The 23,251-nt window shown below is 40.6% G+C and overlaps 2 protein-coding genes across 6 annotated transcripts in view; one reads left to right on the top strand and one right to left on the bottom strand.

The window, feature by feature from the left end:
• The window catches only part of tab2 (TGF-beta activated kinase 1 (MAP3K7) binding protein 2), a 57,921-nt gene extending 55,792 nt beyond the window's left edge, over window positions 1-2,129 (top strand). For all 3 annotated transcript variants that reach the window (XM_008398550.2, XM_008398547.2, XM_008398546.2), the window contains one exon: window positions 37-2,129. In XM_008398550.2, coding sequence (XP_008396772.1) covers window positions 37-176 — 140 coding nt within the window. In that variant the 3' untranslated portion in view covers window positions 177-2,129. The remainder of the gene's footprint in view (window positions 1-36) is intronic.
• A 2,145-nt stretch (window positions 2,130-4,274) lies between these two features.
• On the bottom strand, window positions 4,275-14,756 carry LOC103458019 (probable ribonuclease ZC3H12D). 3 transcript variants are annotated; one of them, XM_008398552.1, is made up of 6 exons: window positions 14,667-14,756; window positions 13,263-13,654; window positions 9,573-9,712; window positions 7,020-7,254; window positions 6,817-6,923; window positions 4,275-5,530 (listed from the first exon to the last, which is right to left on the bottom strand). In XM_008398552.1, exons 2-6 carry the CDS (start codon window positions 13,556-13,558, stop codon window positions 4,668-4,670), a joined length of 1,641 nt encoding a protein of 546 aa, XP_008396774.1. In that variant the 5' UTR covers window positions 13,559-13,654; window positions 14,667-14,756; the 3' UTR covers window positions 4,275-4,667. The 3 variants fall into 3 exon arrangements, with proteins under 3 accessions (XP_008396774.1, XP_008396776.1, XP_008396775.1); XM_008398554.2 differs by lacking the exon at window positions 14,667-14,756 and adding an exon at window positions 14,532-14,607; XM_008398553.2 differs by lacking the exon at window positions 14,667-14,756 and adding an exon at window positions 14,133-14,499.
• Window positions 14,757-23,251: the final 8,495 nt, after the last annotated feature.

Below are 23,251 nucleotides of genomic sequence, written 5' to 3'. Positions count from 1 at the left end.
TTGTGTTGACCACCTTTCCTTTCCCTTTGCTCTCAGACCCAGGAAGTAAGATTGTGAAGCCCAGCACAGATCCAGAGGAGGATGAGGGCACCCATTGGAACTGCACAGCCTGCACCTTCCTCAACCATCCCGCCCTCAACCGCTGTGAACAGTGCGACTTCCCGCGGCACTTCTGAGCCAACGGGGCGCCGCGCCGCGCCCTGCCTCCGCACACCCTGATGTCTTGCAGGCTACAGTAGACCAGACTTTTTGAGTTTTCCTTTTGCTTTTGTGCGGCGAAAGAGAAAAACGGACAGCGGGCTGCGGCGGTGAAAACCGTGCAACCTCTTCTTCTCGGCTATTAATCGTCTTTCCTTTTTTCTGAGGGAGGTGTAAAGCTGTCCACCGAAGGCCTGACTGGACAGCGTATACAGCTCCTGTTGGTTCCCAACAGTGAGATGATACCTCGCCTTAGAGACCGGGACCGTCTCGCTGGGCGACGCTTCGCTGCTTCCACTCACAGTATTATGAGCGTGACCCCGCAGTGACGGCACACGCTCGCACAAACACTCCAGGTGCCGCTGTGCCTTTTCCTGATCATATATCTGAGTTGTTTCTTCCTCCGTGAYGGCCTGACCTGGTAATGGAACTGAGCTCAGCCGCCGAAGGAAATCCACTTGTGGACTTGAACGTTCRTTTGCCGTTTCTAGAGGATGCCAAAGGGCAAACAGCCACTGTTGCTGCCATGTTTCCATGCTTATTAATGTCTCTCCAGCACCCCCTTTCTGTCTACGTAGTCACAACTCGATGAAAAACAAGTTGCATGCTTTATGTACAGTACATTGAAGCAGAAGCTCTCCTCGAGCTCCTTGCTGTACATAATTTTTAGAATGTGTTTTTAAACCTTTTCTCCTCACACTATGAATCACATGTATTTCCTGTAATTATAGCTTTATAGACTTTATCAACTATTTTATTTCTGTTTTCCTTAAACAGACAAGCACCATGCTCCATTTTTAAGCTTTTTACTTGATTTGTGTGGGAGCGGAAGCTTTGCAGAAGGAGACGAGCAGAGCCGGTCAAAACCCTCACAGTCATCACGAAGCTACACGTGTCGGTTGGTCCGTTCATCGCTTGTGTATTTGCTGAGTTTCCCGTGTACGATCTGTTGACATAAGGCGATGGAGGAGGAGTTCTTGTTGTTATTATTTTTGTTTTTGTTCTTCAGGACATATTGGAGACTTTCTGGGGTTGGGGTAGAAAAGCTGGGTTTAAAAAAAAAAAAAGGAAAAAATGACAAACTGCCATCCTATCTGACAACTGGAATGTAGGATTGATGTTTGGGGATAAAATACACCTCAGTGCGAAGAGACTMATTTTGTAACACACCAGGATTGATTTGRAGGAGCTCCTGGAAAAGAAGTTCCAGAATCTGATGTTCCCAAGCAGACACGAGTCTGAGCGGAGCTTCTGGTTTCAACCAACTGGTGATGAATTAAAATGTCTTTCCTCTGTTTCAATGACCCCTCTGTGACCCTTGTGCCTTATACACATGTTAGAATTGTTACACAGACAGAACCTACCACACACACACACACACACACACACACACACACACAATGTAAGCACATGATTGTCCACTGTGTATTCCCTTATTTTTATTGGCTCATTTTATCCTCTTAATCTTTTTACCTAAGAGGGAGCGTCTAAAGTTTACTCAATGTGATTTAAGATATCGTAACCTTGAACTAGTTACTTTTGAGTTTTTCCTTATTGTGAGCTGGTGCCTTGCATTAGTGCCTTATGAATTTATATTGACAATCTCCTCAGTCAAATTTCAAGTGCCATTTTTTAAAACCAAATTCTTAGTATTATGTAATCCCATTTAGAAGTAGAAGATGATTTATTGTCTCTTTAGCACTTACATCTTTGTTCTTCCTTTTTCCAACCCAAAGAACCCAGTTTTCAGCATTACCTGCACCTTGGTGTGAAGAGGCAGTTCATTCATGTTTTATTAAATGGAGGAAAAAGTCATTTTTGGATATCTAAAGGTTTTTTTTTTGTTTTTTGTTTTTTTGGATTTTAGCTGGGAAAACTGTCTTTGTAACAGATAAGTTATTTGTAAAAATAAAAAAAAAATCTATTCTGAATGTTGTTGGTGTGCCTTCAGAATGCTCTTCCCACTAGATGGCAGTAGAGCTCAATTACTGTTGAGTAATTGGAGTCACTTTTTGACTGTGGTTCCAGCTAATGAAAACCAAAAGTTCTGTTTTTCAGGAAATTAGAAAATCGTATAAGTCCAATTTGAAAAATAAAAAGGAATTGGTGGAATAAATTTAATTAACATTTGTATTTCAGTGCTTATTGACTGTCATACAGTAGAAATAAGAATAACAGTAATACTAAAATGATAAAGGAGTGGGTAKATGTATAAACTTATTTGAGCCCATCCCTACTCCAGCAATGTCATATTATGATCTCTTTCTGTTTCTTCCAGTTTCTAAGTATTATAGCAGTAAGCCTTCATCCTCCACTGGTTCTTTATTAAAATAGAAAATGCTGTATTGATCCCCAAGAGGAAACTGCTCGTGCTGACAGCTACTCCATCCAAAGTGTTAAATATTGGTAAACACAAATTACACAACCATAAGCAATATAAAATCCATCCATCCATCCAGTAACTAAATTTATAATAAACATATAAAATAGATGCATTAATAAAATAAGAATGCACATGGAAATATATTTCCATATAAATAAATTATATAAATGATAAATACATGAGTCCAGAGAAAACTTGGATTAAGGGCAGTCAGAGTTGGGCATTGTATAATCTGATGGCTACATAAGAAATGATTTCTGTAGTACATTCAATGATGTGCTTATAATATTTCCATAGAGATGTACTTGCATAAAATGGAAAGATTTAATTTCTGTGGCTTTTATTATTATTTTGAGTCCAAACCATGTTAAAGATCGGAGAGTTCCCAGGTTACAAAGTTTGCAACAGGATGGAATTAATTTTTATTTATTTTTTTCTGATTTGGACAGACGGAGAAATAATAAACCAAAAACATATACTGTACATTAATTTTCCCCATATGGCATTCATAAGCTGGTGAGTTGGTGTACTCTGTTCTGTTGACCTGCTGTCGTTGGAGAAGCCTGGCTTGCTTTAAAGGCAGCGTCACTAAAGCAGGTAAAATGACATCAGCAGCTTTCACAGTTTTGTTGTGCATCTTTCGTGCACAATGACATGAAAACGAATTCAGATTCATAAAGCTTGTCGGCAGAAAGATGTAACATTTGAACAATCGGCTTTTTTAGTGATCTTTGTTGGCTTGTTCCCTTGGCAGAAGTGATGACAGTGTGGGCCACAGCAATTCTGTATAAATATGTTTTTTATCTAATATTCTGAGTAATAATTAGAAATATATCAATTTATATATAGCGTATCTATATTAAATTCTCTGGAGTGAATTAATGAAACATTCTGTATCACATYAAGATTTCCTGTTGTGCAACTGTGGCTCAGTGGGAAAGTCTTCACTGACTCCTGTACATGCTGATGGGCACTTTACCACATGTTGAGTAAGTTCAATGAGAAACCTGAAGTCACAATAACCACTGAACAGCTTTGTTAGGCTTTCAAGTTATCATGCAATGTTGTCTTATGGGTTTATTGGAACACTTAATCTTTTAAAGGGACAGTATTATGTGTTTGCCAGCCACACAGTGCCATTTTAACGCACGAAGAACTGTTAATTTCAGTTATTTAAAAAATACTGTATATATCAAATATAGCTGTCTCTTTAAAAACTCCTGCTCTTTCTGAAACTCCGGCTTCAAGAAGTCATCACAACACTCCTCTATTTACCCTACAGCAATGTTTTAACCAGCGTTGATCTGAGAAGTAGCTCCTATAATGAGCTCAGCAGACATACAATTAAACCAGGTGTTTGCTAATTGCTGCTGGTTAGTCTGAAGGAGCTGAGGGGGGTGCTGCTCTGTGAGGCAGACGTTTGGAAACTGCGAGATGGTGCTGGATCCACCCAGGCGTTTTGCATGGCTCAATGATTGCCATGGAGATATCTCGAACATGTATGAAAGAATCAAAGCAACCCCCGGGTATTTATTTTATGAGAGAATGACGTTTCGACATGATGTAAAGCTTAATTAAGTCGACTTTACTTTCTACTGCCCCTTTTAAAGGGCTATGCCGCTGCGGCCACCAGGAGGCGCCACTCTTCGTCATAAACTAATTGGCATACTCAACACAAAAACCAAACCCCGACTTCTTTACAAAGTTTATTCAAAATGTGCAACAAAACCACAATGTTTCACAGTTAATATCGGGACAGTCTTCACAAAAGTACAGTCTATAGTGTTCCTCATTTTGAGGCAACATGAAAAAACAACACATGTTGCTTTAATGAACATTTGTCAACGCTACAATAAGTAGCTGGAATGGAGCTAAGTGCATTGCACTTCTGTAATAGGATAAAGGAATAGCCGACATTGTAGTTTTATCAGACCAACTTCCTTCTTAATGCTTAATATAATGCGTTTGACACATTTCATAACAAATAAAATTTCTCTTAAGGAAATGTTCACTTTGGTTTCACTATTTCCGGGATGAGAACTCCAGTGTGGGCTCAGTTTGAAAGCACCAATAGAGGTTTGGCAGTCTAGAAGGACATGTTGCTGGTCCTGTAGTTCTGGATGAGTCCGATCAGTTCCAGCATGTCTGAGACGTGGGGGTTGGCGTTCAGGACCTGCTCCACCATGCTCTGAGGGAAGAGCGTGCTCAGCTGGCTCCGCAGGTCGTTCCTCTGCTCACTGGACACGCTTCTGCTCTGGTTGATGGAGGCGCTGGGCTGCTGCCCCCAGGGGTCCCGGGGCAGGCTGTGGCTATGCTGGTACTGCATGTCTGAGAAATGAGAAGTCTGCTCCCCGCTGTGTGCAGGCACAGTGGGGCAGGAGCTCCACACCGGCTGGCGCTGCTGGTGGTGCTGCTGCTGGTGGTGGTGGTGGTGATGATGGTTGGCCGGGTTCTGGTGGCCGCACCTACACTGGCTGTACATGTGACTCTCACAGGGCAAAGAGCCATTTTGGGGAGGGTAGTAACTGTGTCCATTGGGTGAAAGCCTCAGGCTGTTCCCGGCGTACGAGCCGGACATTTGGTAGCTGCCTCTGCCGCTGCTGTAGCTGGTCAGAGGGGGCTCCTGGCTGAACGGCATGTCCTGGATGCTGAGCCTGGACATGGAGCTACCCATGGAGCTGAAGGCCTCGTCTGCATCGGAGCTTGAGTACTGGTAAAAAAGAGGACTCTTGTTTAGCTGGCTTCTCAGGTTGTTGCTCTCCCTGTAACAGATGGAGGGGTCGCTGTGAGTCAGGTCGTCTCTGCTTCCGTAGGGAGGGGTGGGTGGAGTGTATCTGTGTTCAGGTTGATGTGCCAGAGCCCTCAGTTCATCTGCTACAGCCAGCTGTGACTGATTCGCCCTCTCTGGATGGTAGAACTTGCACTTTATCCCATAAGTACATTTCTTTCCTGAAAAAACCAAACAAACAGGGAAATCTATTCATTTTGAGTTCCACAGAGAAAATACACAGCGTGCCACCGTCGTTACTGTCTCTGATAAACAAAAAAAATCTCAAACTCGTCCTCATCCTTCAGTTCCAGGGTTCTATTACTCAGAATTCAAAACTTRAATTTTCAGACACTTCAAGCCAAAGTTAGTTGTTTTCCAGTTACAAGTTCGAACGTCAKTGAACAGGAAAACAACTCTATTATTAGCGTTACAAGCTAACAATGCATTTTAGATTTTCAAGCACAACAGCACCATGTTCACTGAAGGACTGTATGAAAAAATAAATGAATTCCTGACCATCAACAGTGCAAATTAACAGTTTTTGACTGTTTTCTGTGTACAACAGCCATATTGGATTTTGAGTTCAAGGTTCATTAACCCCTATTTGTCCCACTTGGAATTCCAACCTCTGAAGGGTCTATAGACCTTTCTGTTAATTGTTGTATAAAAATTTCAACTTTTAAATAACGAGGTAATTTCTGTTAGATTACAAAGTACATTTTTCTTTTCTTTTCTGTTTTGTTTTTATGTTCATTGCACAAATCAAAAAGGCTCATGTTTTCTAACAGCTCTGTTTCAAATTGTCCAGATGGTGTACTTAAAAATATGTTTCTTAAATGAGGCGTTTGGTAAAAAGCTAGAAAATGTTTTCTATTTACTATGAAGACCCTCCAGGTTTAGCCTCAATATTTTCTATTTTTAGTTTAGAGGAGCACATCTCCACAACCTTAATTTGACAGTATGATCTGTTAGGCAGAAAAAAAAGTATGAGCTTTTATTTGCCCACTTGGTAGTACTTATGTCTAGGTAGGATAAACTCCTTCTGCATGTTAACAGATGATAATCTATCTCCGGAATGCAGTTYGCTACTAGCTTTCAGGCGGTTGTCAATCTCTGCAGGTCTAACCTGTGATACAATTTAACCTGAAGCTAAATGAAAGTTGYTGCTTTAGCTGAATGTTTGGTTTTTGTCCCTTTTGCTGCGAAAAGTTAATGATGAAGTCTGAGTGGAAATACGTGGAGGCGTTTTGTCTGCATGCATCCGTGGAGAGTGAACATTTTTGCTCATCAGAAATGTTCCATCTAACATTGATGAAACTAACATCTTTCTACATGAATGATTAACTTCTAAGATGTTGATCACACGTATCATYTATTTTTGCTGCTTGTTACAGTATTGGTTTCTACTTTGCYCCTGTGCCWTGGGGCAGAACGAGTGATTATTAATAAAGTGATGCGAACTCACCGTATGGACAGTGCTGCTGCTTGTTGTCCTGTGTCCATGGCTTCTTCCTGAGRAAGTCATCAATGGTGGGACCGTTTCTACCCAGGGGATCATCTGGAGGCATGAACCTGCACAGCAGCACACGGATAAATTAGATTAGTGGCTGTTGGGGAAGAAGAACCCAGACCCAAGGCAGACAGTTGGGGAAACTGAGGAAGCCTTACTTGTCATTGGCAAATGTGTACATTAGGAGCCTCTCCTCAATAAATTTTTTCCACTGGGGATTCTCTGTCTGCAGGTCACGGTAGTTGTCGTTGGACACGATGATTCCATCATATTCAACTGCCAGCTTGATGATGTAGCGGTCATCATAACACACCACCCTCTTGCCGTTGACGCAGCGGGACGGTGTGTACACCAGGATCTTTCTCCTCTCCAGTTCATGGAGAATATGTTGATCTATGGGACACAAGACAATGCAATTTAGTACAATGATAGAGCTGTTTACAAATCTTCTCTTTGGTAAAGAACCTCTTATATGTTGTCTTCATATTTAAGTGGCAAAGCAGCTACTGTAACCATAACCTGGTTGATGATCAGACCAGGTTTGGATGAGCGCTCTGGCTGTTCTTTCTGCTCCAGATGTTTTAGGCTTAGACCCTTCGTAGTGTTTGAAAGATGTTTTATGTCATCTCATAAAGCAGCTGAGATGTATTTGAAAGATTTTCCTTGCCTTTGTGATCTTGACAATTACAAATGGYCCCTCGAAGTCAGTTATTCCAACTTTTTCAAAAGTAGATTTTAAAAATCCTAATGGTACAGAACCACAATTGTAGTGGAGTGGAGTGAAGACAGGCTTATCGCGTATCCATACAGGAAGATAAACATCAGCATTTCCCACATATCGACAAGATCACTGGGAGGTTTCTACAGGATTTGTTCTGGCATGAAGCAGAGGCTACCTTGAAAACATTAGCAACAAGCTATTTCTGGAGCTGCCTGTGTAAATGGTTAAAGTTTGGTATTTTGGSCTTCACACAATATTTGGTAATATTGCTGTTTCTTCATGTTGCARCTATCATATTTGGTTGCTAGATCTGAGCTATTGTTAACATGTTTAAGCACCTGCTGTACATTAGACTCTCTAAAGCAGGAGACCTAAACCTCGCTGTTCACACAGGCCTTCACTACTTGTTTAGACAGCGACAGTMAGAGCAGGAAATATCAAAGGTGTAGAGTTACCTCCTGCACTACTTCTTTATAAGCTCCTGATGAGCACTTTCCTGGAACAAGTTAAGGTTTGTAGGGCTGATCCAACACAATCAACATACTGGATATCATTTAAGTGCACCCACTTCCTCGTTCTGCATGGAGTTTGGATCCTGCTTCACTTCGGTCACTAACGTTCAGTGGAAGTCGCTGAGAGCTGCCAAACGGGATGAATGCAACAGAAAGGATGTCAGGATGGGAATTTACCTGCACTAATCAGTTATTTGCCTCAGTGGCATATTGCATGTCTTGACAGTTCCAAAGATTGTACAACTTACTTCCTTGATTTGTCTAACTTCAATTTCTTGCTAAAGTTGCTGCTGCCTCAACATGCTAAATGAGCAAAAAGACTTCGACTGTTGTACTATGCAAATGAATCACCTTGSTTTGCCTCCTTTCCAGTAAGCTTCATCRTTTGCTTTGATGTGGCAGTTCACCATGAAAGTGCATTGGTTTCCACTTGTGTCGAACAATAATACCAAAAAAAGAAAACTGTACAAAACAAGTTGTTTTTCTAATTTCACAAGTTTTGAGTTTCGAGTCATGTGCGTCAGAGTTTCAGGTTGATATCTTGAGACCTTTAGCTTGGTTCTCATCTAGAGGTTCAGACATCTGCATACATGAATTAATCCCCATCAGGATGGTAAGTGCCACTCTASACGGGTAATGAGTTTGCAACTTCTTYCAAAGTCATGTCCAAAGACATGACTGTCAGGTTAACTGCTTTCTCTAAATTGACCTTAGATGTGATTGTGTGTGTCCTGTGTTTCCCTATGMTGGACTGGTGACCTGTCCAGTGTGTACCCCACCTCTTGCCCAATGGCTGCTAAAGATGGACCCCTGTGGCCCYGTGAGAACCAATGGGTATAGACAATGTGGATGTTTACAGGCAGAAAGGACTAGGAGTTAAAAAGTAMATTTTTCTCATTAGATCAYTAAGTCTTATCAGAAGTATTTGTAGAAGTCCATCCATACTTTCATCCATTCATTGTCTTCCACTTATCTGAAGATGACTRGAAGGTTTATTGTGCCCCCACTCATAAATCAAGTCACCAAGGTTCTTGAATTGTTCTACTCTAGGTAGGTAGAAGTCTCYCTTTTGACTGTARCATCAGAGATTGGTTCTAAGTGTAATTTGTCTTTTCAGAAAGGAAACAACAAAATCTCTGAGATCCATGCATCAGTCGAAAAGGAACACAACCCTGCCTGACTGAGCTCTGAGGTCTGCGTGCAAACTAAAAGGTCACTCTGTAGTCAAGCATTGGTCACTCAGCTTGATTCAGAAAGCCAGGGGATGTCAGCAAGGGCCACTAATGCAACCCACTGGTTCTTATGAAGACCTTCACTGCAGATGTGTTCTATGAGGCCCATCTGCAGCCCTAAGCCTGCTGAGTTCACACAAATCAAAGTGTTTCATCCTGCGCAGCAGAGCCACAATACTAAACCCTCCAGTCACCTTGCAGGGATTTCTAGAATGAACAGTGGTATTTCCATTCAGGTGATCTTACCTGTGATGGGCGCCTCAGGCCGTGCCTGCTCCTTCCTCCACAGGGGCACAAACACAGTGATGTGACGCAGCCCTTTGTCCCAAAACCAGTTCACCGCCAGCTGGAGGCCTTGGCATGAAAACACCTTCTTGTCACCATGGCTACGGAGACAAAAGTCAGTGTCAACAAAAAAAAAATCTACTTCTGCTTTTGCATTTCCTTGTACGTTAGTCACACTCACAAACACACGCACACACACACACACACACACACACCTCCTCTCCCACTTTCAGGAAACTGATGGTGTTGTAAGACATGTGCTTCAGAGTTCTGTCCACGCTCATAGCTGGGTCACCAGATGCAGAACTGAAACTTTTCATATGTTCTGTCTTTAACTGGGTGCTGCTGACCTATGAGAACTAAAACTGTTGGCTGATCCAATGCTGGTGCCTTTTATAACTGACAACATGCCTGTTTTTTTAAAAGACATTTACTTCCCTATACTGGTGTAACTGTGAATAAGACATTTCGTAACAATCATGTCRGATACAAACTCATGATAAATGGATGGAATTTGTCTTGTCTTAGATTTATTGATTTGAAGTTCTTGACATTTGAGAAAACAAATTCTGAAGGGTATTTTTAAAGGGGAAATAAATTATTCATATTGATTAATGTTGTAGTTGTATATATTATTGTTACCTGATAATATTTACCCAGAACAGTAACACATATGCACTTTATTTAGTCCTAGTGAAACTCCTAAAATCTTTGCACAGGTTTGCAACAACACAGGGGGAGTCGTTCAGTTTTTAGCAATTTAACATCTTGACTCTTGAACCTCAGTTGCAGAAGTGTTACCAAGCGCCGACTACTGAGCAGGTAAACAAGATCATTTTGCTTACAGGAGACATTGTCTCTGCAAACATGYTCGTGGGTATCTGTTCACATGTGTGTGCGTGTGGGAGTTTCCCTTTTTTTCCATAAGCAGGAAGTGGTGAACTGCTTTCCATACAACAGGTAAAAAGATAATGACTGACACGAGCTACTTGTGGCTCACCCAGATGGGTTACCTGATAGTCTGTTTCTTTAAACCATTATGGCTTCTAGCACTTTATTAAAAATCCCAATAGTTTCTTACTTCTGCTTCCTGTGGCTATTACAATGTCTCATTGCTCTTCCCTCCTTTGATTCCAACAGGTTTGTGTCAGATGAATGTATGATAGAGGTCCAGTCATGATTCAAACAGTATCGATCCAAATTCAGTAACTTTTGTCTTTATAAAGAACTGGATTTTGGTAGCCAATGTCACATTTATGACATCCTTTAGCTAAGTTACTGTGGCTAAACTAACTTTCTCCTTCGTTATACTTGGAATTTCAAGTATAGCGAAGGAGACACTCACAAACACACGCACACACGTGTGTTTGTGAGTGTTTGGAGCCTTTTTTTTAGGAAGAAAAAAGGCTCATTCTTTAGRAAGAATGAACTTAACCTAGCAAAGATGCTAGCTAAAACGTAACTTGTTCCACCTCCTGTGTTTTTGGTTTTTGTTTCAAATTACTTCCTGTACTATTTATAAATTTAGTTCTGGCGTAGCATTCTCAGAGCTTTGGGAAATTCTTGTTTTAAATGCTTCATTGACAAACATGCTATTGTTCGCATCTTTTCCTCATTGGTTCCCAGCAGGAAAGCTACAGTAATTTGATTAGCTACGATTATTAGGGCAGTTCTAAATATGGAAMTTAAAAGCTTTCAAGTTAGCTTAAAACTTTTAGAAAGCTTTTAGTGCAACAGTGTGAGGTGCTAGCTTCATTACAGTTAGCTCAGGTTTGCCTTTTAATTTTCAATTCTCATACTGTTATTTTAATGACAAGTCCGATTCAGCAGTGAACAGTTGTAAAGCATCTTATTGAAATCTACATTTTCCTGTATGTATATTGTTTTTCAAAAGAGTAAACAATAAAATGTATGTTTTATGAGCATTAGCTCAAAGCATTCTTTTCCAGTGGGGAAGCCTTTACCTACAAACATTCACATCGTTTTAATTACAGATGTGTCTGTGAGGTACAAGTGAGTTGTGCTGATTGCTTCTGCAGCTTTGTGGGTGGATATGACAAAAGTGTTAGAAAGTCAGATGTAAGTTACTACTGAGGGTGGGACTGAGACTGAAAACAAGTTGGCGTTTACCAAGACTCAACTGCGATTTGAACCATGTTGCATCACGGGTACTGGAAGATGTGACCTTTCTTTTAAGTTTGAGCCAAAAACCTTTTTTAGTTTCTGATAAGTTACCCAATTTAAAGGAATTCTTCCTGCCATTCGTCAGGTAACRACTCAGYTATTTGGAATAACTGAACGAGTATCTAACATCCGTGAGGTGGCATAAACCTCTCTCTGCTTTACCTGGGAAAAACGTCAGAGTAAATAGTTTGGTTTTCTTCCTCTTTGGACTCACTCCATGTCCTTACAGGAACATGTGTKGTAAAAACATCCCTCCTTTATCTTCTAATTTAAATTCATAACGTTTCCGCCATCTTCTCACTWAGCCGTCTGTTTTAATTTAGAACTYCTTGATCCATTAATGTAGATCGTAACAATATACCAGCCATGCAATCAGGTCAYTAAGCAATTCTCATTGTGTTACACATTCTGTAATGTTTGTTCCAGCACRAATGGGCGACTCCCTCCTTCTTGGCCTCATGTACAACACTTTGTTCACACAATTAGGAGGAGACCAGAATACATTTTGGCAGTATTTCTGGGAAACAGAAGGATTAACAGAAAATTGCATCTTTCATGCTAAAATGCTTGTAGTGTCAAAAAACAATAATTGTTTTTGTGTGCGTATGTGTGTGCGATTTCACAGAATCTGTTTTGAGTCTAKAATYATTTATTAGAACAGGAGCTGATCAGATTTAAAGATTAAATTTAAAGCTGAGTAATTTGTAGTGTTCATCCACATATTTCTATTTACAGAGCATTAACTGCTTCTCAAGCACAACCCAGAGTGACACATCATCTGCAAAGAGGAAGTGTTCTCTGATCACAAGCCTGAACTAAAACCACACCAAGCAAAGTTAAAGGTGACAAAAAGAAAATTCACCRAAATATAGTTTCAAGCTAATGTTTCTGAGTGATAATGTCGGATAATGTCTACTGAAACTAATAGACACAAACTGCTGCTCTGTATATGTGAATTTTTCCAGGAAGTAAAGGAAGAAAAACATGCTTTCTGGCGCTGAAAATACCAAAAAATCCTTTGCTTGGCTTGAGAATAAGATGGAACTATTTATGTGAAAATAAGTGAGTTTTGGGAATGATCCTGCTTCCTGTTCTGTTAGAATCACTTTAATGTTCAGAGCACATTTACTGCACAGTCTGGTSAACATGATTTATCTTAGAGATCCTACATTTAATCAGTCCTTCATGATCATCATCAATGTGACGCAACCATGTAGATTAGGTAATACAGCAGTAGATGGGCAATAAAGCATCTGCATTTTCTACAGTAAATACCTAGAACCTCTTTAGTTTCACGGAGAACTTCTCTATATCAATGTTGCAGAGTAAACAAATAGTTTTTGAGCTATAAAGTTAAACTTTCTCAGCAAAGYGAGTTTAATAGTCCAACTGCTGCTGTGTCTTCCTCCACACTCAGTGAAACTTAAGATAAGTGTTTCTAGTGACAGATAAGTGCTGCTGACTCACCTCATGGCCACGTTGCTGCCGTCTATAACCACGGGTCTGAAGCCTGTGTTCGACTCTCTGTCAGGGCCGGTCCTGGCCTTGTTGGGGCYGGGGCTGGGGCTGCAGCCTCTGGGCACCAGCTTGGGACTGTTGGGTACGCTGGTGCTGCGAGTGTGGCAGGTCTTGATGAGCTCCTCCAGGATGTCGTTGGTCTGGGCGTCATGGTGCAGGCTCTCCAGCACCCTGAGAATGTCGGTGTGAGCGTATCCCAACTTGAGAAAGCGTTCCACTTTGGCGTGCTGCTGCTGGCGGTCCATCGCTCCTAGCTGCTGTCTTTCTCAGGTCTGTCTGTCTTTGGGAATCCCTCGTCTCGCCTCCTTATTCTGGCTGACGCCGGTCTCCAAGGTAACAGCCTGTGTTTTGGAACAGTTGACAGGTGTCAAAGATTGTGGGTGCAGACAGAGGAGCTCTGTCACTGAAAACACAGGAAGCACATCTGTGGTTTCTACGGGGTTTTCAGACAATCAGATTGTGGTTGCATGCGCGGCGATAGAATCTGCTCTGGTTGCCGCAGCCTCATGACTCTGAACGCAAGCGCCAAAACCGGCTGACGTCATGCTGAGTGAAGAAAGCCCCTCGCGGCCGGAGAGAGGAAGCAAAGGGGTCCACTGTGATCTCTGGTCTAATTTTACCTCCTGACTCACTGAAAACAGCCACCAAAAACATGAATGAATGGAAACAGCGTGAATGGACGTCGAGGCTTTCAAGCCCCCAGTGTTTTCATCACACCCCGGGAACTCCCTAAGGCTCCCACCCAGAGCGGCACCACACTGCTGGGTGACTCAACCCGCAGCCTTCAGCTTTCCTGACCCTGAGAAGACACGGCCTCACCTGAAAACACAAACCCGTATGTCACAGCTGAAGTCGGACCTGCAGGGTGTGCCTTTAAGAGAAACAGCCAGAGAACAACAGATGACAGTCATTCTTTAGAGCTTTCAATCATTGTCCAGCCTCGTCGATAAACAAGGTAGCCTGACGTCTAAAGAATGAGGAAAAAGCTCCAGTCAGACGCTACAGACGGCTGTTTCAAAAGACCAGTTCTCTGTTTTTATCTGCCGTTTCCTTCTCTGTGCTTGCACAATGTTGCTACAAAGTGCACCTAACCACATCCTTTGCCTTCGCATCACACTCTGTCTGTTTAACTCCTGTTTGTCTCACTCGTCCAACAGTGTGTGTGCCCTTTATGAGGCAGCTTTCAGCTCAGACCACAGTCTGACCCCTAACACCTACCTCCCTCCCTGTGTTCGTCTGAGACGTGACATGACATGCTCTAACCAGTCGAGATTCTTCACAGAAARAGCAGAGAAACGTCTCCAGCAGAGCAACGCTGTCACCCAGCTGAACCGGGTCTGTTAGTGGACTTACACACTCCAGGTGGATCCCTCCTGTGTCCCGGCTGCTGTGTGTGTGTGTGAGCTGCTCCTGCCTGCCAGCCGTTCTGACAAACACTGCCGGTGTGTGTGAAGCTGCCCTTATTACTCACAGGAGGAAGAGAAAAAAATTACCTGTACTTCCTGATCTGGGATCAGTTCCTGACAAGCCTAAGGGATTTTATGTGAACGAACACTTCCTTGTGTGGTGTAATAAATGCTGGATAAATGTGTGCAGCTCCTGGAAGCGTGCCAGAGTTATTCCTTGGCAGGAGATTAAAAAAAACCATCTTGGTGTCTTATTTCAGTTTTTTTAAAAATATTTTTACCTTCATATCTGTGAATGGCTTAGAGAGAAACAACATGGTATCTTCAGCTCTCTGTAACTGATTTGGCAGCCAAAGTGTGACAATCAGTTCAATTCAAATTAATTAATTCATTCAAATTTGTCCCGATCACAACAAAATTCATGAGAGCTAACAGAGAAATTCATGAACAAAGCAAATTTATGAAGTGCCAATGGCTCCTCTTTACCATTTTATTTTTTTATCATACTATTTTTTTGCCACAGTTGAATGTTTCAGATCATCCGATTGATTTTACCRTCCCACAGAGATAAWCAGATTCAAAACAAAAAGCGGTTTTCAAACAATGACATAAAAATCTGCCCAAACCAAGCCAGGCCCAATGAGAAAAGTAAGTACATCCCCTGTACATCAKGAATGACCTCTTCTTAGACACATTTCACCCTCCACACCAGACCTGCAGTCAAAACATCAGCGAAACAGAACCTGTTAGACAAAATTAAATAGGTGGAACATCTCCGAAGCCACACATCATGCCTCAGTCTGGAGGAATTAAAGGTGGAAACAAATTTCGAAGCTTTGGTACTTCAGAGAGACTCAGAGAGAGCAGATATCCATAAATGGAGAAAACATGGAACAGTGGAGAAACTTCCCAGGCCTAACCAAGTTACTCCAAGAGCTTAATGAGAACCCATCCAGGAAGTCACAAAGAACAACGAATACAATCCAAAGCACTGCAGGCCTCAGGTAAGGTCAAAGTTCATGATTAAACAAAATGGAGCAGACAGGCTAAGATGACCTCAAACAGAACTCAAAGGTCTTGATGAAGACTTCTGGGAAAATATTCTGACTGATGAGACAAGAGAGCGAATGCAGTGTTTCAGAAAGAGAACATAACACCAGCAGGTAAACATGGCGGTGGCAGCATGATGATCTGGGGCTGCTTTGATGCTGCAGGATCTGAACGACTTGTAATTGATTAAATTAAATTCTGCTTTCTGAAACAGATTTTTGTATTTACTCAGGTCTTTTGTTAATTTGATACATTTATGGGACCAAAAAAGTGAAAATTAAAGTAATTAGTACAAAGGAGATCTTGCTTTATAGCAYTGGACATGCATACACATGTTAGACAACTGAAGCTGTGACCTAGAATCACTGCACTGATCAACCACTGACTTGAAGATTTGGTGCCTCTGAGATATTTGGACCTTTTTTATTTGARTAGCCGTGGAAAAGATAGCATTACATTCTGTCWGACTAATCTGAAAATGCGGTTGAAAAGTGGAAAATATGTCAAACTCACCTATTGATGTTCCAATGTGGTTGATGAAATGTACTAACCCCATCGGACCAGGATGCCCCAACAGTCAGTAGTATAATGTGACTCTGAAAACAGAGATGGGATGATGATGATGAAGATGATGATGAAGCCAGGGGTTCATTAAGTTGCAGGTAATTTTACTGTAGGACAGAGAGAAAAACTGAGTCAATATTTATTTTGGTCTGCCGTGTTTCGCTGTGTCATCTGCCTGGATGTGACCATCGCCGCGCTATCAGTTCCAATAACTTCACGTTCTCCACAGATGATACACTTGACCTAGTTTTCCTGTTTTTAAATTGTCAGTTTCCTGGACAAAGTCACTGAAGCAGCTGTTGCTGTCACTAACCAGAGAATATGCACTCTGATTTTCAGAGATTGTAACATTAGCTCAGAGTTTATCTGCTGGTTTTCTCCTAAATGAAGCCACTAATGGAGCGACTGCTGCTTCTAATTCTTCGTTAACACAAAGTGTTTGTTGACAAGTGTTTCTGTTGTCTCCTCCATCCTGAGCCTTGCTGGGCTCAGGATGGAGGAGTTGTGTTTCATTGATCATTGAAATGGTCCAGTTGGATTGGAAACTGCCTGTGTAAGTGGATTGAAGTAGATTGTATAGTCTGGATATTAATCAGAACTGTTTATATTTTGAAGTGCCTAGTCAGTGCTATGTAAATAAATAGAATTAAGTCCATTTAAATTCATTCAGAAATCTGTTGAGTTGTGAAAACTTACCATAGAAATGCTAAAAAGTCAAATGAATTTATTATTTACTCAGGGCCGGCCTTATATAAGGGTCTTTATCAGAAGCCATGTCAACTCAGGTCACATTTGCTGTGCACAGTGCAGACTGTGAACCCTTCCTTAGATAACTATATTTAGACAATAAGTCACATTGATCAGAGTTTTGGTGAGAAAAGGAAAAATGTCAACCATTTCTTCAAGAACTCAGCACTGAAGCAGCAACACTATATTTATWCAGCTTATAGAAATTACTCATTTATAATCTATTCCATTCATATTTTATCATCTCTGTTACAGGCTACTGCAAAATAACCAATCAAGAATTGGTAAGTAAAGTTCCAGGATGAAGGCAACAATGCCAACAGAAAAAATATTCCCACAATGGTTTCAACACAGAGAATATTAAGAAATCGTTTCTTATCTGAAGCAGCCGGCTAGCTTAGCTCAGTAGGAAGCTAACAAAGCTAAAAGCTAGCGTCTTTCTCGGTTAGTAAAGTAGTTCTGCCTTTCTTCTGGTTAACAATTATTTTTTATGTTGTTAAATCTGAATAGTATTCAGCTATAACACAYTACAGTACAGTCATAACATCTATTTTTTTGTGTTGGTTTCTAAAGAGGATCACACAGGCTGGGGTTCCAAAGACAAACAAAAACAAATGTAGATTTTTGGAGGGTTAAAATGTCTTGTTATGTAGTGAGATGTAATATAAAAATGACAAGTCATACCCTGTCATTAGTTTTGAATGTTTTTTTTATGGTACATTCATAGCCTTCATTGCTTCCTCATCAGCCTGACATTTACGATTTAAAAAGGATTTCTGAAAAGGATTTGCAAAAGTTAYCCCTCAGCCCTGTTTGTGGCCATGTCCAGTTTAAACTGTATTTTTTGTTTGTTTGTTTGTTTGTTTGTTTTGCTTTAGATACAGTACATACAATTGTTTTAACACGATAGAAAACCAGCATCACTGCTTTTTGGAATTATATTTCTACATGCTAGTTTAATTGSTAGGAGGTACACTAATTAAAATCCACCTTTGCTGTTAATTATGTGTTATTACATTATTATTGAAAGTATCATGTTTAAAATAATATCAGTAACTGAAGCTATTCATTCTGTAAAAAAAAAAAAAAAAAAAAAAAAAAAGGTCAACCCTTCACTAAGGAGGAAGGCAACAGATGTACTTACTGGTTTTAATGCGTTCAGCCAGTTCAGAGTAAAATGGGTTCCAAGCATTGTTGAGAGGAAGCTTGTCTAACCAGTGGGCTGGAGAAGGAGGCTAGGCTGTCCTGCTAAGACAAGGAAGAAAACCAAAAACTACAACCTGAATAGATGATCATAGAAGAAACCTCCACAAAAAGTCCCYATAAAAGTATTGCTCTTTTGTTTGTCAGATGATCCCAAGCACAGAATTGAAGCTCCAGTTTGCTGTGAAGCACAGAGAACAAACTGGAGCAGATTGTGCTGTTTTATGGATGAATTTGCGTGTGTGGAAAGAAAAGCTATAAATGTTTGCTCATTTTAATGCTGCTAATTTCTTTAGTATAATTTTGTGACACTAAATGTGAATTATRTACGCTTCACTCTCCTTGTTTTTCTCCTACTTCATCGGTGCTGTTCCCAACGGCTTCATTGTTTGGTCAATTTCCTTGTTAAAAAAAACTGAAAACTTTTTTGCCGATCAGGAAGAGGAAAAGAAAACTTCCAGTCATAGGCCTCAAAAGAACAGCAGCTCTATGTCGGATTTTTGGAGATAAGTTGCTGGTTGTGTTATGAATACCATGAACCTGACCCTGACTGCAGCTTCCCATAGGAATCAGTTTCATTATCAGACACGTTGCAAAAGCACAAGAGATTAATTCTGTACAAAGTAGCATATCATATTTTTAATTAGTATTTTTTTTTCAACAAGGTTTTTTCATCAGGTTTTTTCCAGGTACTCTCTAACTATAGTCAGACTTTAATAGAGCCAGCCAGACTGTTTGCCTGAGCAGGCTCAGGGCTAATTATAGACTGACAACRCATTTCAAGCAAGCTGACCAATTCCAGGAAAGAGATAAGAGTTGACTTTCATTTAACACTTTAAAGTCACAGCTTTTAATTCAACTAAAGGTGTTTGTTTAAATCAGTGAGATTTTTTTTAGATTACTGGGAATTCAGCACAGACGTGTTGGAATGGGATGGGATGGTTTACCTGAACTGCTTCTACTTCCAGGAACTACAGCTTTCAAAAAGCTCAACGTGCGCTATTGTTGTTCCTCAGTATCAGTGTGACACACAAAGCTATTTCTGACCTGCACACCTACTCACAGYTTAGCATGTGTACGTTACATAGTTAGAGAATCTGCTAGCATTCTAATGCCAGAATGACAACATTGCAATGAATCTGATACTAAGAAACCCGACCAGCYGTGCTTTCTCAGTGTGACACAGCATGTTGATGCTCCCAAGCAGAAAGTTGTGTAAGTTGGGAAAGTTGGGAACTGACTAATAAGGCAGGCCTGTGTTGGATGGAGAAAATCAACCAATAGGACGCTCATTTTCTTTTGCTAGATAAATTCATGCTTAGTCTTTATGATGGTGAAAGAGCTGAAGATGGAGGCTGTCTGATGTAGAGGACAGCCGGAGTGAACCTCTTGACTGGGATGTTTTTAATCATCCTTGTCAATGTTTGTTTTTATGGCAAACTGCTCAAACCAGGAAGTTATGGGAATTTTCGATGAGAAAGATTAATGTGTGTGCATCATGGCACACACAGGAAAAACAGCACAGCGCTGAAGTAAAACTGACTGTGTTGACATTCTAGTCTTCTTATATGATGACTTTACTTTTAAGGGTTCTTATTATGCTGCGTCATGGAGCTTTGAATCACTTGAACTGATCTACTTTCTGTCTGGTTGACCTGATAAAACCTGAAGTTGTTCTTGAATGTCAGAGTGGATGCTTCACTGCTCTGCTTGCAACAGCAGGCATTTGGCTGGCTGACAAGAAACGGGAAAATGACAGAAGGCCAAACAGCATTTTAGGAGGATAAAAATAGAGGTCATAGTCCTTAATTTAGTCCTGTTGAAGAACTTTAGTGGTAATATTGGCAATGACTGAATGAACTGTAGCTGTGTTTAGTCAGGGAGTGATCACTGGACTTCAGGTGTGTCAGTAACAAACAGTGTGGTTGTGCAGACGAGGCTGTCTGGGTCGGGAACATCAGGGTCTCTATTTTGCATAGATGATCTGGTTGTTTTGGCCCTTTAGGGCRTTTTCACACCTGGTAGTCTGGCAGATCCGGTTGGACTGGGGAACAAAATTGCAATATTTGTTACATTTTCAGCTGCTGCAGTTCGATTTCACACTGAACTGTGTCACACAACTGAATTGTCAAACTAATTGAAAAATGTGTGGTGGTGCTGCACCAAGACCTACTGAAGGAAACGACATGGAAACCTCAGAAGAAGACATCAATTTTCTTCTTCACAAAATGTAAACGAAAACAGTCGCATGAGATTTTTGCAGTTGTAGGATTTTACGTTGGTCTGAATGATAATAAATAATAGTAATAATAAAAATAATAATAAACTTTTGTCTGAATGAGTCAATTCTCCCACCATTCCTAGACACAGGTGTTTGTTTTGGTTGTAWCTACCCAGAATGCAATGCTTTATAGTCCACTTCCTGCTTTTGGAGTGGTCTTCAGTCTCTTTGGCGTCCATGTATGCATTTGAACTGCGCCAGAGTTTCTCTTAGCTGAACACAGACCGAGGTTTGAAGGTGGACCAGCGTTTGCTTGTTTGGTCCGATTACACATTCACACCTCACCAAACAAACCAGACTGTCTATTCAAGCGAACTAGAGTCGGACTAACCGGCTGGTTTGACTGCATCCTTAGAGACGTGACCTTTAGCGGACAGAAGCCGTTGACAGCAGCCTTCTGCACCTGGTCTACTGTGATGACAGCATCTCTCTGGTCTCTGAGGTAAAGAAACCTGAGCCAAAAAAACTCAGTTCACTCATCTGTCTACATCCAAACCTTCACCTATTGTGACAAGATCCCAAATTCTATCAGCTGAAAGTAGTTTCCTCCTTTACTTCAAAGGTTATATTCTTTGACCTGTAACGTTACTGAGCTTTACTGATGACTCTGAGATATTCCTGAGGGACCTGGTCCGGAAAATCCTCCAGACCTGTGGAGGGAGTTCAGGGTTACTTGTCTTGCTGGGTGTTAGTGAAGCAACACGTGTCTTCGTGTGGCTGCAGGCCAACACATCTGCAATGAACAGGGATGAAAGGAAAACAGTGCAACAAGACAAATGAGCAGGACCTCACTACAACACTAATGATCCTCAAGAGTAAAGAACAAATCAGTCCCACGCTGCATGATCTACTGGACCACTGTGAAATTCAAATGAACTGGCTAATGACAGAGAATTGTTTAATTCCTTTAAAAGCACCTTTTGAAGACCTTTGAAAGTAGTTTCAAAGGTCTTCAAAAGGTGCTTTTAAACCTGACAAATGAGACTCACCTGGACTTCTCCTCTAATTCAGTGAATCAGACTAATGAACATGTATGTGTAATGTAGAGAAAATAAAAAGTAACGGCAGGTTGTGGAAATGCCAATATGTTTAAATTATTTCCTTGACTATTGTGGCTATGAAGAGTTTGTTGTGTTCATCAGACAGAGCCTGGGGGAGAAACTGTCTCTGTGGTTTTTACAGATCGTCCACTGAACTTTGTGAATGTTGGAAAAACCTTTGAGTTTCTTGTGGAAACCATTCAGGATGAATAAATATTTACTGCCACAAAGCGCCTCCCGTATGCTGCCTCACAGAGCAACCTATTCCCCCACTCAGCTCCTCCAGACTAGTGGCAGCAACATTTAGCTAACACCTGGTAAATCATTAGGAAAGGCAAGTTTATTTATGTAGCGTCTTTCAGACAATTCAAAGAGCTTGTACAAAAAAGTTGCAGACACCATGTAACAGGAAGAGAAAAGAAAACCATCCAGCAGATTAAAAATAAACACATTAAATATTTAAAAAATGTAAATATAATAAGTGAATAGAATTAAAAATTTTAAGAATAGGCAACTACAAATAAAAAGGTTTTTATTCTTGTTTTACATAAACCCAAGGAAGTAGTGAGAAGATTATTCCAGAGTGTTGAAGCATAAAAACTGAAAGCTGATTCACCAGAATAATTAGGTTTGATTCTGATGATCTTAAAGGTCTGAGTGGTTGAAGAAGATCACAAATGTAGCCTTGGTTTTTGTTAAAGTAGTGCTTTGCATTAAGAAGATTTTAAATTCTGTTCTTTGAACCAGTGCAGGGATCTCAGAACTGGACTGATGTGCTGATCGCTCTCTGTTTTAGAAAGGACTCTTGCAGCAGCACTCTGGAGAAGCTGGAGCTGTCTTATAGATTTTTTAGATAATCTAGTAAAAATGGCGTTGCAATAATCAAGTCTACTAAAAATAAAAGCAAACAGAATCTTGTGGGTACATGAGTCATCTAATTTTAGCAATATGACAAAAATAGCCAGTCTGCCGTCTGTCTATGAACTACGTCTCAGTTCAACGCTCCTAAGAATGGCTGTAAACAGCATTATGGAGGAGTATTGTTGTGATGATGTGTTGTGATGTTGTGATGATGAGCGGAGTGTTCAAAAGAGCAGGAGTTTTTAAAGAGACAGTAGCCCAATTTCAAGGAGACAAATTGCAAAGTCAAATTTCTTTGAGTTATGTTTGATATGTACAGCATTTTATAGCATTTTTAGAACAACAGAAGGTAACATATTGACTTCACATTTTTACTTGATTGTGCTATAAAATKTAACTATGTGCCTAGAAAACATAATACTGTCCCTTTTACAAAACTTCATCGGTCCAGGGAGGCAGATAGAATTCTGTATTATAATAYCACAAAGAATCCCATTAAAATACACTGTAATGTGCATCTGTAAAAGGTTTTATGGGGTAAATAAATACATTTTCTGGTGTCTTACATCACTTTAAGCACTGCAGTATCTGTTGAAGCAGTAACAGAGCTGAGTTCTGTCCTGCTCAGATTAACCTCAGTTAGGTTTCAAACTGGTTGCAGATGATAWKAAACATACTACACAATAGCATACTGCACATTTAAATAAATATCCAAACTCATCTCCATCAGAATATTTCAGCAATTCTGCTTCTAGAGGTTTTACATTACATCTGTGGTGAGTGGGG

The sequence above is a fragment of the Poecilia reticulata genome, linkage group LG21 (assembly GCF_000633615.1).
Source record: "Poecilia reticulata strain Guanapo linkage group LG21, Guppy_female_1.0+MT, whole genome shotgun sequence".
NCBI lineage: Eukaryota > Metazoa > Chordata > Actinopteri > Cyprinodontiformes > Poeciliidae > Poecilia > Poecilia reticulata.
Note: the sequence above shows the minus strand (reverse complement) of the source record. Positions and strands in the feature narration are given on the sequence as shown.